General features: G+C 43.0%; 1 protein-coding gene across 1 annotated transcript; it reads right to left on the reverse strand.

Moving 5' to 3' along the window:
* Positions 1-4540: 4540 nt before the first annotated feature.
* LOC136424586 (uncharacterized) lies at positions 4541-16226 on the reverse strand. The gene is made up of 10 exons (XM_066413199.1): positions 15877-16226; positions 13535-14229; positions 12521-12658; positions 11896-12131; positions 11073-11366; positions 8366-8599; positions 7926-8147; positions 7046-7114; positions 6282-6456; positions 4541-4815 (listed from the first exon to the last, which is right to left on the reverse strand). Exons 1-9 carry the CDS (start codon positions 16128-16130, stop codon positions 6292-6294), a joined length of 2307 nt encoding a protein of 768 aa, XP_066269296.1. The 5' UTR covers positions 16131-16226; the 3' UTR covers positions 4541-4815; positions 6282-6291.
* Positions 16227-16636: the final 410 nt, after the last annotated feature.

Below are 16636 nucleotides of genomic sequence, written 5' to 3' on the forward strand. Positions count from 1 at the left end.
ACAAAAAACTGAACATCTTCACAACTAAAGCTTGGAATAACTTGAAATCAAGCAAGATGGTAGGGCAGTACATCGGTCATTTTGTCTCATAGAGTACGCCACGCGCCTACACTGCGTTAGACGCAAGGTCATTGAGTAGTGGTCTTACATATAAAAATAGTTACTTTGTTTTTAACAAACATCTCTGCAATCGGCATTTTAATGTTTTATGCGTGGACAGAAACGATTTCAGCAAAGCGTTTAATGGAACGTCGACAGCAGCAAACCAGATACCGTGGTGTCTTAGAGCGTCCTGAACAAGTGACCTATTTAAAACAAGGTCTTCTTGCACAACGGTTTGAGTCTTTTTAAAACTATTCTTTGCATTATATTCCGTACCCAGTAAACCACCTCATGGCGTAACACACCAGTTTTGTACTGAAGAGTACTTATTCCTCTTTTTCTTCTTCCGTAACAAGCAAAAAAATAGTAATATCTTCACAACTAAAGCTTGGAATAACTTGAAATCAGTCAAGCAAGCTGGTAGGTCAGTACATCGGTCATTTTGTCTCATAGAGGTGTAAAAAATGATATTAATATCATATTGGGTAGAATGGGTGACAAAACTTGCACTGTACGCACAAAATCGACTTTTAGAAGCTCTGTCGAATTTTTGAAATCGTGTCTTGAAATGAGTTCAATGGCCGTATGTCAAGGACCCCGCTTTGAAACACTCCACGCCCCCACGCTACGTTCGACGAAGGTCACTGAGTATCGGCGGATCTCACATAAAAGCAACATAAAAACATCATTAGTTAAGAAGTTGTTTTCGACAAAGATCGTGACCTAGTAAACTGACAAGGTCTTTTTGCACAAATGGAGGTCCCGTGTCTGAGGAGAGAAACACTTCGAGCACGTTAAAGAACCTTCCACACTGATCAAAAACAGAGGGGTCCATCCCAGCGAGAGTGGATCAAATAAATCTGTCCGGATATGCAGCTTGTACTCTTCAGTACAAACCGGGAGTGTTACGGCTTGAGGCGGTTTACCGGGTATGCAATCAAGACTAAGAGTTACAAAAAGCCCAAAACTCTTGTGCAAGATGACCTCGTCAGCTTAAGTAGATCACGTGTGCAAAACGCTCCTACAGAGAGCTTCCATTGAACGTGTTGCTGACATCGTTTATTTTCACGCCAAGAATTTGTCGATAGCAGAGATCTTTGTCGAAAACAACTTCTTAACTAATGATGTTTTTATGTCTTTTTTATGTGAGATCCGCCGATACTCAGTGACCTTGCGTCTAACGTAGCGTGGGGGCGTGGAGTGTTTCAAAGCTGGGTCATTGACATACGGCCATTGAACTCATTTCAAGACATGATTTTAAAAATTCGACAGAGCTTCTAAAAGTCGATTTTGTGCGTACAGTGCCAGTTTTGTCATCCATTTTACCCGATATCATAGTAACATCATTTTTTACACCTCTATGAAACAAAATGACCGATGTACTGACCTACCATCTTGCTTGGCGTATTTCAAGTTATTTCAAGCTTTAGTTGTATAGATATTCAGTTTTCTGTTTGGAACAGAAGAAGAAGAAAAAGGAAAAAGTACTCTTCAGTACAAACTTGGTGTGTTACGCCATGAGGTGGTTTACCGGGTACGAAATATAATGCAAACAATAGTTTAAAAAAAGCCTCAAACCGTTGTGCAAGAAGACCTTGATTTAAATAGGTCACTTGCTCAAGACGCTCTAAGATACCACGGTATGTCGTTTGCTGCTGGCGACCTTCGAGTAACGCTTTGCTGACACCGTTTCTGTCCACACAAATAAACATTAAAATGCCGATTGCAGAGATGTTTATCAAAAACAAAGTAACTATTGATGTTTTATATGTAAGATTCACCACTACTCAATGACCTTGCGTCTAACGTAGTGTAGGCGCGTGGCGCACTCTATGAGACAAAATGACCAATGTACTGACCTACCAGCTTGCTTGATTTCAAGTTATTCCAAGCTTTAGTTGTGAAGATACTCAATTTTTTTGTTTGGAACGGAAGAAGAAGAGGATTAAGTACTCTTCAGTACAAACCTGGTGTGTTTGGCCATGATACGGATTACCGGGTACGAAATATAATGCAAACAATAGTTTTAAAAAGCCTCAAACCGTTGTGCAAGAAGACCCTTTTTTAAGTAGGTCACTTGCGCAAGACGTTCCAAGAGACCACGGTATGTAGTTTGCTGCTGTCGACCTGTCACGTTTCGCTGACATTAATTCTTTCAACGCCAAGAAACATTGAAATAGCAGAGATCTTAATCAAGGAAAAGCATGCGAGGCATCATGAAGGATAAAGTTGCAACTGGCGAAGTTTCAACGAGCTTTTTCTTGTCAATGTTTCTCAAGATTTTTGAAATGTTGGTTGGACTAATCTTTATCAAGACGAGGAGCTATGCACACAAGTACACAATACCACGTGCCCCGGTCACACTTAGACGATTTTGCCAACCCCCCTCCGACCAATAGCCAACCAAGGTGCCCCGAATGCTCTGTAAAGCCCCCCCCCCCCAAACAGACAGACAAACAGACACACAGACACACCCAAAACAATATCTCCATTTTTCATGGAGATTATTATGACTAACTGCCCAATTTATTACGGGTTACAATCACGCGAGATAAGAAGCCCCGGCAAATTCTACTAGATCTTTTGATGTCACCGTTTTCTCTAGACAACGTTTTTGACATATCAACAGGACTTCGTTTATCGAGATGACCCCGACCTCCTTCTCAGACTATGATTTACATTGAAGCCAACTGAGCTATAGATGAGAAAGCAACGCTTCTTATTGATAAGAAACAAATCTTTTTAAGCTTTGTGAATTTTGTTGTCTTTATAGTAACTCGTTCAAAGTGTGCATGGTATTCTGACAACGACGAACTCAAAGGTTACACAAATCCAATTTAGGTCACAGCGCGTCTAGAGGAATGGGGGCCACATTGAAGAACAATCATTATCAGCTTCAGTTGCATACTTAGAAGCGGCCCCTATATTTCACTGTCAGCACTGCAGCAGTATTGCAACGCCCGTGAGCTGTCGATCTGCAATGATTAGTTTAACAGCTAGGGGTCCCCACTATCACGGAGCATATGTAACTTACATAATAAGATGAAATGCATCTATAGTTATTACCATCGCCGAGGTTATCATTCTCGAATGTGTGTGTTTGTGTGTCTTTGTGTGTGTATGTCTGTGTGTCTGTATGTGTGTGTGTGTGTGTGTGTGTGCGTGTGTGTGTGTCTGTATGTGTGTGTGTGTGTGTGTGTGTGTGCGTTCTTCCGTCTGTGAACACGATAACTCGGAAATGCATGGATGGATTGTCTTAATACTTAGTTTGTGGGTAGGTCTTTTTGCAACTGTAACTATCATGATGCATTGGTTGTTATCTACGTCGACTGTATTGAACGTTATTCATACATACTATTGCACTAGCTTAACCATACAAGTTGATTGTAAAATTTGACGCAATTCATGTGTACTGCAATGACGATTTGTTCCATGTTTTAGCAATAAACCAATCACTACCACTCAACATTATATCATACCATATGAAAAAAGATAGGACACATTCATTGTAGCCAACAGCCTTTATATCAAACCGAAAGAATCCAAAAAGAACCATCCAAGTTGCTCTAATAAAGTTATAGACTACTTTTTATTATTATATAAAAGCTTGTTTGCAGCTACAGGGGCTGTCAAATCGCACAGCTTAATTTTGCTACTGCAGGAATATTAAGTACAATTTATCAAACCAATTTTAGAACACACGAGTTACAAATGCACACCATATACAGTCAACATTTGTTCCATTTAAAGCATATCTTAAACTCTGGGATCTTACATTCTCTTGTTAGAAATATACCCTGGAAAATTTAATACAGTTTCAAGATGGATGAAGAAGTTACAGGAAGAAGAGGAGTCCACTGTGGTGCGGGGGTGGTCGGAAGAGTCCACTGTGGTGTGGGGGTGGTCGGAAGAGGCCACTGTGGTGGGGGGTGGTCGGAAGAGGCCACTGTGGTGTGGGGGTGGTCGGAAGAGGCCACTGTGGTGGGGGGTGGTCGGAAGAGGCCACTGTGGTGTGGGGGTGGTCGGAAGAGGCCACTGTGGTGTGGGGGTGGTCGGAAGAGGCCACTGTGGTGGGGGGTGGTCGGAAGAGGCCACTGTGGTGTGGGGGTGGTCGGAAGAGGCCACTGTGGTGGGGGGTGGTCGGAAGAGGCCACTGTGGTGTGGGGGTGGTCGGAAGAGGCCACTGTGGTGTGGGGGTGATCGGACGAGGCCACTGTGGTGGGGGGGTGGTCGGAAGAGGCCACTGTGGTGTGGGGGTGGTCGGAAGAGGCCACTGTGGTGGGGATGGTCGGGAAGAGTCCACTACGGTGCGGGGGTGGTCAGGTAGAGTCAACTACGGTGCGGGGGTGGTCACATAGAGTCAACTACGGTGCGGGGGTGGTCACATAGAGTCAACTATGGTTTGGGGGTGGTTGAGAAGAGTCCACTACGGTGCGGGGGTGGTCAGGTAGAGTCAACTATGGTGCGGGGTGGTCAGGCAGAGTGCGGGGTGGTCGTGGTCAGGAAGAGTCTACCGTGGCATGGGGGTGGTTGGGAAGAGTCCACTATGGTGTGGTGGTGGTCAGGAAGAGTCCACTACAGTGGAGGGATGGTCGGAGTGGTCGTTCCGTGCATGACGTTCATCTCCTGCACGACGATGCGAGACATCAGCGCCAGCATGATGGCGCCGAACACCGTCACGAGAGACATCACCGTCAGCGGGAAGGAGTAGATCTGCCGACGGAAACAAGAGGGGCAGTCAGAGATGGCAGACTTCACCCCCTTACAAACATTACTGTAAATGCATTGAAGTTTGCGTGGTTATTATTTTGTGTTAGGGCGAAAATGGAGTGTGGTTTTAAGTTGTGTTCGAAACAATAGTAGGGCTACAGGCATTGGTGGGCACAAAGTTTAGCGGTGGTTTTAAGTTCGCGGTAAAGAGTTCCCCGTGAGAACTGCGAACACAAAACCACCGTGAACATTTCTGCATTAATTTTACAGTACTCAGCTTTGCAACCCTTCTTGTACAACAGATAGAAATAGCAGGGCTGAGCATGATTGGCAAATCACTGGCTTTTCAATTGACGTCATTTGTGCCATTTCGGATTAACACTCTTCTCAATTAAATGTACACATTTTGTAACTTCTGTTACCGTTTGATGTAAGATGTTCCTGACATTAAGATATGTCACATATAAGGTGCCAAACTGTCATTTTTAAAAGACAGAAAAGTTTTAAGTCGTCATAAAAACAACAGTTTGGCATCTTATATGTGGCATATCTTAATGTCAGGAACGTCTTAGTTCAAACGGTAACGGAAGTTACAAAATGTGTACATTTAAATGAGTACGAGCGTGAAGCGTACATGAAACAATATGATACATAGTAGAGGTAAAAATGCTGTACTCCTTGAATAGTAATCTTGTATAGTGAAAATGCCATGCAAACAAATTGATTTGAAATACACATAGAATACTTGGTTATGATACATATATCGTCATTATAAACTAGTACTACTTAAACTACAGGTATTGTGTCTGCATGTAAGTATTCATACATGCTACCTGTAACTTCCAGAGGAAAGGAAAGTTTTATTAGCAAGTGGTGACATGCACTGGTCTACTGAGAAAGATAAAAAAGATGATTGTTAGTATATTGATTTCTGTTTAATACAAAAAAGTACTTTGCAGAGAAATATATGAGCTTTTAAAATATGATAATGCTACATTAGGCCACACCAATTTAATTTCTTGGTTAACGGAAAATTCATAAAAATGCTAGATTGGAAAATCAACATGAAATACATAGGGGGTTCTTTTGGAGTCAGGGTAAAGAGTTGTCGAGAACCCCATGCAAACCCTCTGATAGTGAAACCATTGCCATAGCTTTCCTAGCTCTGAGGAACCTGTAGGGGGTCAAACCTGGTGTTTGTTATTGTGATGGAGTCACTGGGAGTACGGGGGACTCCAGCATTGCAGCTATGCTTTCGAAAACCTATTTTTTTATGTGTCAATCTTCACAGACGGTACCCGGCGGGATTACGACACTTGACATTAGGACTAAGTATGTTATTCATAGTGACACCAGTGCCGCCACCATTGTCCTACGCAGCCATGGTCCAGAGGTAGGGTCACTGACCGCTGAACTACGCATGCATGCATCGTGCTACTACGCAAGGACGATCCTGTAAGGGCTCGAACCTGGTGTTTATTATTGTGATGGAGTCGTGGGGAGGACAGGGGACTCCAGCGTTGCAGCTATGCTTTCAAACATGCCCCTGTCGATTTCTCGTAACATGATGTTGGTCATGAGGGCGATGAAAACGCCCGCCGCGACCTTGGCGAGGGACGAGGTCGTTACTGGAGTGCCGTATATCTGTGGTGGGAGAAATTGTTGGGACAAAAAATTCTAACCTATCCTAAATTACAATTTTAGTAAATCTTGAACTGGATAAATTCTGTAATGTTAAGGGTCAGATGTTAAGACAGCATCCACTGTCTTTCATCATGAATCAGTTTAACAGGAGCCAAGCTACTTGACTTTCTACAGTATCCATTTCGACTGTCGACTCAGAGAATCATTCATAATATATGCAAGTTACACTTGGCTAAGTCTTCAGACTCATATTCAGTCACTGATAGATGTTGGATGATGTCTGAAACATCTGAGGGAATCTATCCAGTACTCACTGACAATTAAGGGTGAAGAGGTTACATGTAGTTTCAGAAACTCAGACACGTGGACAGACACACACACAGACAGACAGGCAAAAAACAATACTCTACCTGCTTGGTGTGAAGTAAATAAGTACATATGAAATAAATAAATCTCCAGTACTCAATGTCATAACTAGAGGTAAGTTTAAGACAGATGGACACACACACACCAACAGACAGGCACTAATACTCTACCCTCCTTGGCGTGAAGTAAATATATATTAGATGAATAAATCTGCAGAACTCACAGTCATGACCAGAGGAGAGTTCCTGACGTAGTCCAGCAAAGCAAACCTGTCCTCGGTCGGGCAGATACTCTGAAAAAAAAATACAACATTTACTGCAGAACAGAAGTGTTCAGGACAAGCTATTTCCCAAGAACTGTCATGGAATGGAACCACCTACATGTACCAGCCAGTGTGGTGTCAGCAGATTCAGTCAATCAGTTTAAGGTGGGATTGGCCCTGCACATGGGCCTCCCCACCCCCCAGTAGTTATATGCAATAACTAAGGCGGCCCTCACTGCACCTTTTTTTTTCCCTCTATATATTATATTGTACATGTTCATTACTGTTAGGTAGTTTAAATTCTGTACTTTTTTTGTGGAGCACCACCACCACCGGCCGCCTTAGGCGTGCACCCTGGGTGCGACACCCCAACCGGGTTTTGCCCAGTACTGTATATAGATAGATATAGAACATGACATCAGGACACAGGTGAGCAAAACAAGTACTGTTTAACATATTGATTGATTATTAATGATTGTATGCTGTTAGATTCATTCATTTTGACTGAGTGCATACTTTTATTTAAAAATTTGGATGATTCCGTGTTTGCTTTGACTCAGGGCCCGATTGAAAAACATTGAGTTGAATGGGGTGACCCATGGCCAGCTTACATTTCAAACAGTGGTTGGTGGGGAAGATTGTGACCTTTTTTTGCCTGGTATATGTATATGTATGTAAAATGTATGCATAATATCCTACTTTGATATTTCAATTGTCTATTCTAAAGTTTCAGTTGCTCTCCTAAGGGAGGAATAAAGAAAAAAAAAGGAAACAGAGATGTTGAGAAACCGTTAAATATTAACCAAACTCAAACTGTTACCATGACGACTAAATTCGTTACCTTGATGACCCGAACCCCTTCCCCGTTGACCTCCGCCACGGCGGAGCACAGGATGGGGAGAGTCAGCAGCGGCAGGAGGAACTCAAACATCTCCGGGATGGTCGCCTCGTGCTTCAGCCAGTTCAGGATGTAAGTGATGCACCAGAAGATGGTCAGTGTGATCCAGCTGGCTAACCAGCGCTGTAGGGCTGCAGATGTGAACCTCAGACGGTGCTGGGGATGGGAAAATTGTAAATGTAGTCATTATAAAGCATGTAGACTCGTGCTTGAGCCAGTTTAGGATGTAAGTGATACACCAGAAAATTGTCAGTGTGATCCAGCTGGCTAACCAGCGCTGTAGGGCTGAAGATGTGAACCTCAGGCGATGCTGGGGATGGGAAAATTGTAAATGTAGTCGTTATAAGCGTGTAGACTCGTGCTTGAGCCAGTTTAGGATGTTAGTGATACACCAGAAAATTGTCAGTGTGATCCAGCTGGCTAACCAGCGCTGTAGGGCTGAAGAGGTGAACCTCAGGCGATGCTGGGGATGGGAAAATTGTAAATGTAGTCGTTAAAAAGCTTATAGACTCGTGTTTGAGCCAGTTCAGGATGTAAGTGATGCACCAGAAAATTGTCAGTGTGATCCAGCTGGCTAACCAGCGCTGTAGGGCTGCAGATGTGAACCTCAGGCGGTGCTGGGAGATGGGAAAATTGTAAATGTAGTCGTTAAAAAGCTTATAGACTCGTGTTTGAGCCAGTTCAGGATGTTAGTGATGCACCAGAAGATGGTCAGTGTGATCCAGCTGGCTAACCAGCGCTGTAGGGCTGCAGATGTGAACCTCAGACGGTGCTGGGGGGATGGGAAAATTGTAAATTTAGTCGTTATAAAGCTTATAGACTCGTGCTTGAGCCAGTTCAGGATGTAAGTGATGCACCAGAAGATGGTCAGTGTGATCCAGCTGGCTAACCAGCGCTGTAGGGATGAAGAATGATGTGAACCGCAGACGGTGCTGGGGATGGGAAAATCGTAAATGTAGTTGTTATAAGCGTGTAGACTTGTGTTTGAGCCAGTTCAGGATGTACCTGATACACCAGAAGATGGTGAGAGTGATCCAGCTGGCTAACCAGCGCTGTAGGGCTGCAGATGTGAACCTCAGGCGGTGCTGGGAGGTGGGAAAATCATAAATGTAGTCCTTATAAAGCTTATAGACTTGTGCTTGAGCCAGTTCAGGATGTAAGAGATGCATCAGAAGATGGTGAGAGTGATCCAGCTGGCTAACCAGCGCTGTAGGGCTGCAGATGTGAACCTCAGACGGTGCTGGGGATGGGAAAATTGTAAATGTAGTCATTATAAAGCATGTAGACTCGTGCTTGAGCCAGTTTAGGATGTAAGTGATACACCAGAAAATTGTCAGTGTGATCCAGCTGGCTAACCAGCGCTGTAGGGCTGAAGATGTGAACCTCAGGCGATGCTGGGGATGGGAAAATTGTAAATGTAGTCGTTATAAGCGTGTAGACTCGTGCTTGAGCCAGTTTAGGATGTTAGTGATACACCAGAAAATTGTCAGTGTGATCCAGCTGGCTAACCAGCGCTGTAGGGCTGAAGAGGTGAACCTCAGGCGATGCTGGGGATGGGAAAATTGTAAATGTAGTCGTTAAAAAGCTTATAGACTCGTGTTTGAGCCAGTTCAGGATGTTAGTGATGCACCAGAAGATGGTCAGTGTGATCCAGCTGGCTAACCAGCGCTGTAGGGCTGCAGATGTGAACCTCAGACGGTGCTGGGGGGATGGGAAAATTGTAAATTTAGTCGTTATAAAGCTTATAGACTCGTGCTTGAGCCAGTTCAGGATGTAAGTGATGCACCAGAAGATGGTCAGTGTGATCCAGCTGGCTAACCAGCGCTGTAGGGATGAAGATGTGAACCGCAGACGGTGCTGGGGATGGGAAAATCGTAAATGTAGTTGTTATAAGCGTGTAGACTTGTGTTTGAGCCAGTTCAGGATGTACCTGATACACCAGAAGATGGTGAGAGTGATCCAGCTGGCTAACCAGCGCTGTAGGGCTGCAGATGTGAACCTCAGGCGGTGCTGGGAGGTGGGAAAATCATAAATGTAGTCCTTATAAAGCTTATAGACTTGTGCTTGAGCCAGTTCAGGATGTAAGAGATGCATCAGAAGATGGTGAGAGTGATCCAGCTGGCTAACCAGCGCTGTAGGGCTGCAGATGTGAACCTCAGGCGATGCTGGAAGGTGGAAAAGGTCATCAGGCAAAGGGATTGAGTAAAGAAGAACCTATAGCAGAAAAAAGCTGTGTGTTTGCGCCTTTTTTTCTGTCATTGCTTGAGAAACTGCAGCTGTGAATGACATACAATGTGTTTTTGCTTGAAGACCAATTGGAAGGTAACTGTTTGGAGAAACAGGTGTCATTTTGGTCTAAAATGTAGTTGTTAAAAGCATGTAGACTCCTGTTTGAGCCAGTTCATGATCAGGATGTAAGTGATGCACCAGAAGATGGTCAGTGTGATCCAGCTGGCTAACCAGCGCTGTAGGGCTGAAGATGTGAACCTCAGGCGGTGCTGGAAGATGGGAAAAAGTGTCAGGCATAGGGATTGAGTAGAACAAGGAGGTTTTGTAAAGTAGAAGGACCTATAGCAGAAAAAAGCTGCATGTCTGGGGCTTTTTTTTGTCATAACTTGAGAAACTGCCGTGGTTAACATACAATGTGTTTTTGCTGCAAGACCAGCTGGAAGTTATAGATGTGAACCTCAGGCGATGTTGGAGGATGAGAAAAAGCTGTAACAATTTTTTACTCAACGAAGGAGACAGCTGGAGAGTATTCAGTAGAAATCACTCACGGAGTAGAAGGTTATATACCAAAAAGGCTGTGTGTCACTGAGTGGGGTTTTCCTCAATGGCTTGAGAAACTGAAAGTTGACCACCTTTTCTTTGCTGCCATCTTGGAAGACCAAGAAAAATATTGAGTGATAGCATCAAGGTGACACTGACAAATTACAGAATAGGCAGACAAGACAGGCCAGAGGAGGACTTAGCTCGAGTCTTCCAAGAACAAAAAGAGGAATGAAAGAGCAAAACAATACTCTTGACTTCCAGGCTCTATCAAAGGCCTACCAGGATGAGTTACTAAAAGATATAAGATCTACATCTTACCTGAATTCTCCAGTAAGTATGCAGAATGGCCCCGTTAGTTAAAATCTGGGGCAGCTGTTGTTGCTGTTGTGAACGTTCCTTCTCCCTCCAGCCTGAAGGAACCCTGGTCGGAGACCCTGGGTCACCGCCTGGGTCGCCATCAGCACCCCTGGGTTGTCTGACCTTCACCGTGGGTTCTATGTCGACCTCTATGAGTGGGTTTTCCTGGGTTTCAGTGGGTGGGTCACCTGGGTTTGGGAGGAGCTCGGATGTGCTGTTTTCATAACTGTCCTGGTCATACGGGCTGTCTGTGTCCTGAGGAAGAAAAAGGAATTTAAGTTGATTTGAAATCTTAATCATGAATTTATATCATAATGATTATCATACTACATCATAGTAAATGTTGATAGACAGACACATACCAACAGACTCATACACCTACATGTACACACACACACACGCACACACACACACGCACACACACACACATACATACATACACACACAAACACACACACACACACACACACACACACACACACACACACATACATACACACACACATACAAACACATACACACACTAAAGGCGCTTGACAAACCCTTAAGCCCCCCTCTCACTGGACCCGCAGCACGCTGGCGGCGTCGCTGCTTCCTAAACTCGACTTCACTTTATAATGAGAATATCATTCACAATGTACAAGTATGACCAAAAAGACAACAAACACACAAAGCTTAAAACGATTTGATTTTTGTCGATGAAATTCGTTGAGTGCTATGTCAATTTGATCGGCCGCAGCGACGCCGCCAGCGTGCCGCGGGTCCAGTGAGAGGGGGGCTTTACCTGTTGTTTCTGAGGTGTAGTACTGTAGAGTCTCTTCCTCTCATCCAAGTTCCTAGCCCGCCTGACAGGAGACGGGGGTACCGGTGCGTCCAGGCTCCCGTAGCTGAGTGGAGACGAGGACAGGTAGGGAGGGACGCTCCCTGCAAACTGGTGCAGTGGGTTTTCCTGTCTGAGCACAGGCGTCGGGGTCGGGGGGCTGAGGGTCAGGTCCTCGTGGGTGTCGTCCCATATGTAGTCTGGAAAAATATTGTAAAAAAAGTTAAGGAAAAAGTTAAGGATGATACATGAATCTTTCTGCTGACATTAATACTTAACTGCCAACACCACTAGTACTACTGCTTCCTTTAAAATCAAAGTCGAGTCATATCTAAGAGACCCATATTCTGTACATACTGACTTCTCACTACATACCATATAGATATTTCTATATCAAGACTTAGTGTAAAAATACATATGAAGTCTGTATGATCGCATTACACAATTGCTGTTCATAATTTCAGGTCATATCTTGCATTGTCAGCAGGGCAGCATTGTAACTAATAGCCATCAGACAGGCTATCTTGACAACCCTGGCTGTTTTAAAGTATTTTACAGCCAAATCATCAACAAATAAAAGATATAAGACCTTCCGTCTGTTCCACATTGAGCCAGTCCCCGAACTCGCCTGACATCTCGACGGTGAGGTACCGCCCCCCCTTCAGGAACCTCACCGTGTCAATCGCCATCCCATCCTCTTCCAGGTCTTTTATAAACTTCCTGATGGCTGGACGTGGCAGGGAACATCAGACAAGATTTGATATAACTTATAGGCATATTGAAGGTATTATATTGAAGGCATCCATTTATTATTGATGAAGCAAATAGAAGTGGGCAACCTCAAGTCAACCGTACACACTCACACCACATATTCAGAAAAGACACTAGTACTGTAGCCACAATATATAGTTCCTGTTAAGAATATTTTTAGCCCACACCCAGATAAGTTTCAACTTGTGTGTGGCTTTCTCGAGGGTTTACAATGTACTTAACAGGAACTATATGCGACTTCTGCGTCTTTTCCGAAGATGTGGCATGAGTGTGAACGGTTGGCTTGAGGTTGTCCACTTAACCATTTGTCTGCATTAATGATTAACGTTATCTTTCTGACAAAATGTTCTTGTATTCCACAACAGATCACTCATGATCAGTCCCTTACTGAACCAAAGTCACAGCCAATTCATCACATAATGTAATATGAATATCACAACTATAACAAAAATACACTGGTCAATCATGTAATTTTTTTTTCAGCCTTCTACTTCTCATTGTTTGTCAATCTGGGAAGTGTTTAAAAGTCGACAAGCATCTGATTCAGACAATACCTTTCAATTTTGTTGTTGTATTACCAGCACGACTGAATTGAGTTAAGCCTATTGGCCTGTACTAGTACTGTAAACGCAGAAATATTTGCGGTGGTTTTATGTTCGCGCTTTTCGCTTTGCCACAAACTTAAAACCACAACAATTTTCCCCTCCAAACCCCCTTGTCTATTTATTGTTTCAAACCCAAACTTAAGACCACTGCAGACACTCCGTTTTCTCCGTACTGCAAAATCAAAACCACGCAAACTTACAGTATTATATCAAACATCCACCCTTACCTATGGTATGAGTCCGACACACAGACAGGCAGATCGTTGCAACTAGCGCGTTCCATCCCAGACAAAACAGCGAGAAAGCAACTCTTCCACCGTACATCACGTAACAGATCCACGGGTTCAGGTGTATCTTTTCGCAGTGCTCGGGCAGAAACTGATAAAACTTGTTGTAATTAGTCAGAAGGCCGAACACGGTGCACAGAAAAACGATCAGCAACACCGCATTGATCTTGAAGATCGTCTTCGAGTGAACGCGGACGCTGTCGTAGAAATGTTTGTTGGAAAACAGTTTGAAGGCGAGACCGTTTGCGTACACGCCAACCGAAATCCAACCCATCGTGAGCAACACAAGAATGGTACCATCGATGGCGTTCTGACTCGTATGAATGTCCAAAATGTCCACCACTGTCCTCCAAGCTGTACAAATCCCCAGCGCCAGCCCACTAGTGAGCGTCAGTAGGTAAAGAAAAGTCCCAAACCACGGTAGGTCTTTCTCTTTAAGCTTGATTCCCAAGGATTTAGCGACGAGGAACCACGCCCATTTGGGGATGTGACGAGACTGTTTGTAGTTGGCAGTGTCCTTGTCCTCGGAGACGGGCATGTGGACAGAAATGCTGCCGCCATATTCCCCGCTGGCGTTGAAGTACCGCCGTCCCGCATCGAGAGATTGTCGCTTCATTGCGAGCTGCCGCCACACTCTGGAAAATAGATGACAAACACCAAGAGATGAAAAAAGTGCCTTGACTCAGAACAAAAAAGATTTTTCCTTGAATAAAATGATACTAGTAACATTCTTTAAAGGAGACGCCAATGGACAATCTAAAGTTAGACCAATTTCTTGTAAATCCGGACAGTTTAAGTATTTACTGTTGTTGTTTTTAAATTTCATCATTCAGAGTGACTGACAATTTTTTTTTCATCTTTCTATATATGAACTGGCATTTGTCAACAATTTGTATGCCATGAATAATAGAACTATACGCAAACTGATAGAACTATACGCAACAGAAAACCTTTCCCAGCACAAGCACTACAGTCAAGAGCAGCAGATTCATCATCAAGTTGATGTTGGCTGCCCAACCTCGAAGAAGAAGAAGAAGAACTGTCACTTCCCATCTTCCTTAAACACTCTTGATGCTTTACTTTGTCATAACATCAGAATGGTTAAAGACTAAGTCGAATCATAATAACTGATCTGTGTACTGAAGGTTCTTTGATAAAGACATTGATTGTTCTGTGGACAGGCACAGGTGGTACAGTACTTTGAAACTGGAGTGAAAGTTGAGAACAATATAACTGATGCAATCACAGTGACCTGAGCCCTTTGGACAGACAACAAACATGCCCTACAGGTCGTAAAGGTGTTTATAAAGATAGAGCTGCTAGAACCTTCTTTTTATTTGTTTAACCGTTTAATTTAAAAAGAAAGTGCTCTGAAAAAGATTTGGATAGCAAATGTTAATAATCTAACTTGTACCTGAGCACTTTGGACAGACAACTAGCATGACCGGTGGGTCATTAGGGTGTTTCCAAGATACTAGAGATACATTTGTACTAGAACTTTTTTTCTTCTTTTAACAGTTTAATGTTAATCATGTAAGGTGTTTCCTAAGATAGAGATGCTATGACTTTCCTTCTTTCTTAATTAACAGTTTGATCTTAAGGGACAGTGCTCTAAAAGAGATTAGGACTTTTCCCCTTGCGACAAATGTCAATCTTCTAACCTGTGTGACATCTAATGTTTGGCAACAAATTTTGCACTTGTGTATGAAATCTCACACAGTGTCAGATGTAAATAGCTTACGATACCCTAACGTAGCTAGTGGTGATGATACCCTTTTAATTGACATATACATTCAAGCAAGAAGAGATTAGCATTTCCATTGTCTCTTTTTTTTATCAAATCAGCTATATTCTTAAGTTTTTCTGGCAATATGGAAACAAACTGAAATTTTCACAATGAATCAAAACATGCCAACGACTTTCGGATGTTAATCAAATTATAAAACTGTCAAGCCAAATTTTCCATTGTTTAACATCCTTGGTCTAAGTTTGCAAACTTCACTTCCGGTGACTTAATGGGGTCAAAATGACGTAATGTTTCTAGCATAACCACTCTCTCCTGTTCTGAGTGACTCAGTTTTTACGTATTTTCCTTTGCAGCCTTTGAAATATGATCCTTTGCTCAAGACGCAAAACTCCAATCCTCACCAAACTGCCAACTTCTTGCCAAAGTGTGAAGTTAAACTTGACTTTGTTTTCAAGTCAGTGACTGTCAAAATTCAGTGGCACGCCCTGAGTTTACGTTCAGCTTACACTGTATAAAAAGGAAAATCGTGTCTTACTTTTTCGGTTTTCTTCTGCTTGATTTTCTTGAGTTCTTTGTTATTTCTCGTAGCCCGACCTCATTGCCTCCGTTGTTGTTCAGCAACGGTGTTTTCTCCGAAGACCTGGCGGGAGACCTCGCAGGCTGCCCCGAAGAAAATCGCCGACTTCTTCCGGTGTTTCCTGCAGCATTGCGCTCCAAAAATGGCGATTCTTCGTCTTCCTGAAGTTTTTCCGGTTCAAAGGGGCCAGAGTTACGCAGAGACTGAGGCATGGCCAAAACGCCGTGGGCTGTTTTAGACTCCGCTGTCTGAGGAGTAACAACTAAAGTTTGCCAACTTACAGGGCCAGGGGTTACTTCGGGTCAGAGAAGAGCGCATCAAAACGAACTTTCTAAGCTCAAACAGCTTGAATTTGATTGTATAGAAACAAACATTCTAAAATATTTTTCAATACAAATAATATCAAAGATATAGTGTGTACAGTTTATATGAGTATTTTTGTATTTTATACATGTTTCGTGAATTTAAGTGATGAATTGATGTTTGGATGCTATAGGTGAAAAGTTTACGATACTTAACAGACGGGTCCATAATGAAACTTTTTAGGGTGCAATCTTCTATTAGATTTTTGTAGATATTGTATATTCTTAATATGGACATAATATAGTTTTAAGTCATTGCTAATAATACCTATAATATATTTTTGAATCAAATAATGATCCTATAACAAAGATTTTTGAGCTTTTAATCTTTAATATGATAAATTCCTACCTAAGCC

The sequence above is a fragment of the Branchiostoma lanceolatum genome, chromosome 18 (assembly GCF_035083965.1).
Source record: "Branchiostoma lanceolatum isolate klBraLanc5 chromosome 18, klBraLanc5.hap2, whole genome shotgun sequence".
NCBI classification, from domain to species: Eukaryota; Metazoa; Chordata; class Leptocardii; order Amphioxiformes; family Branchiostomatidae; genus Branchiostoma; species Branchiostoma lanceolatum.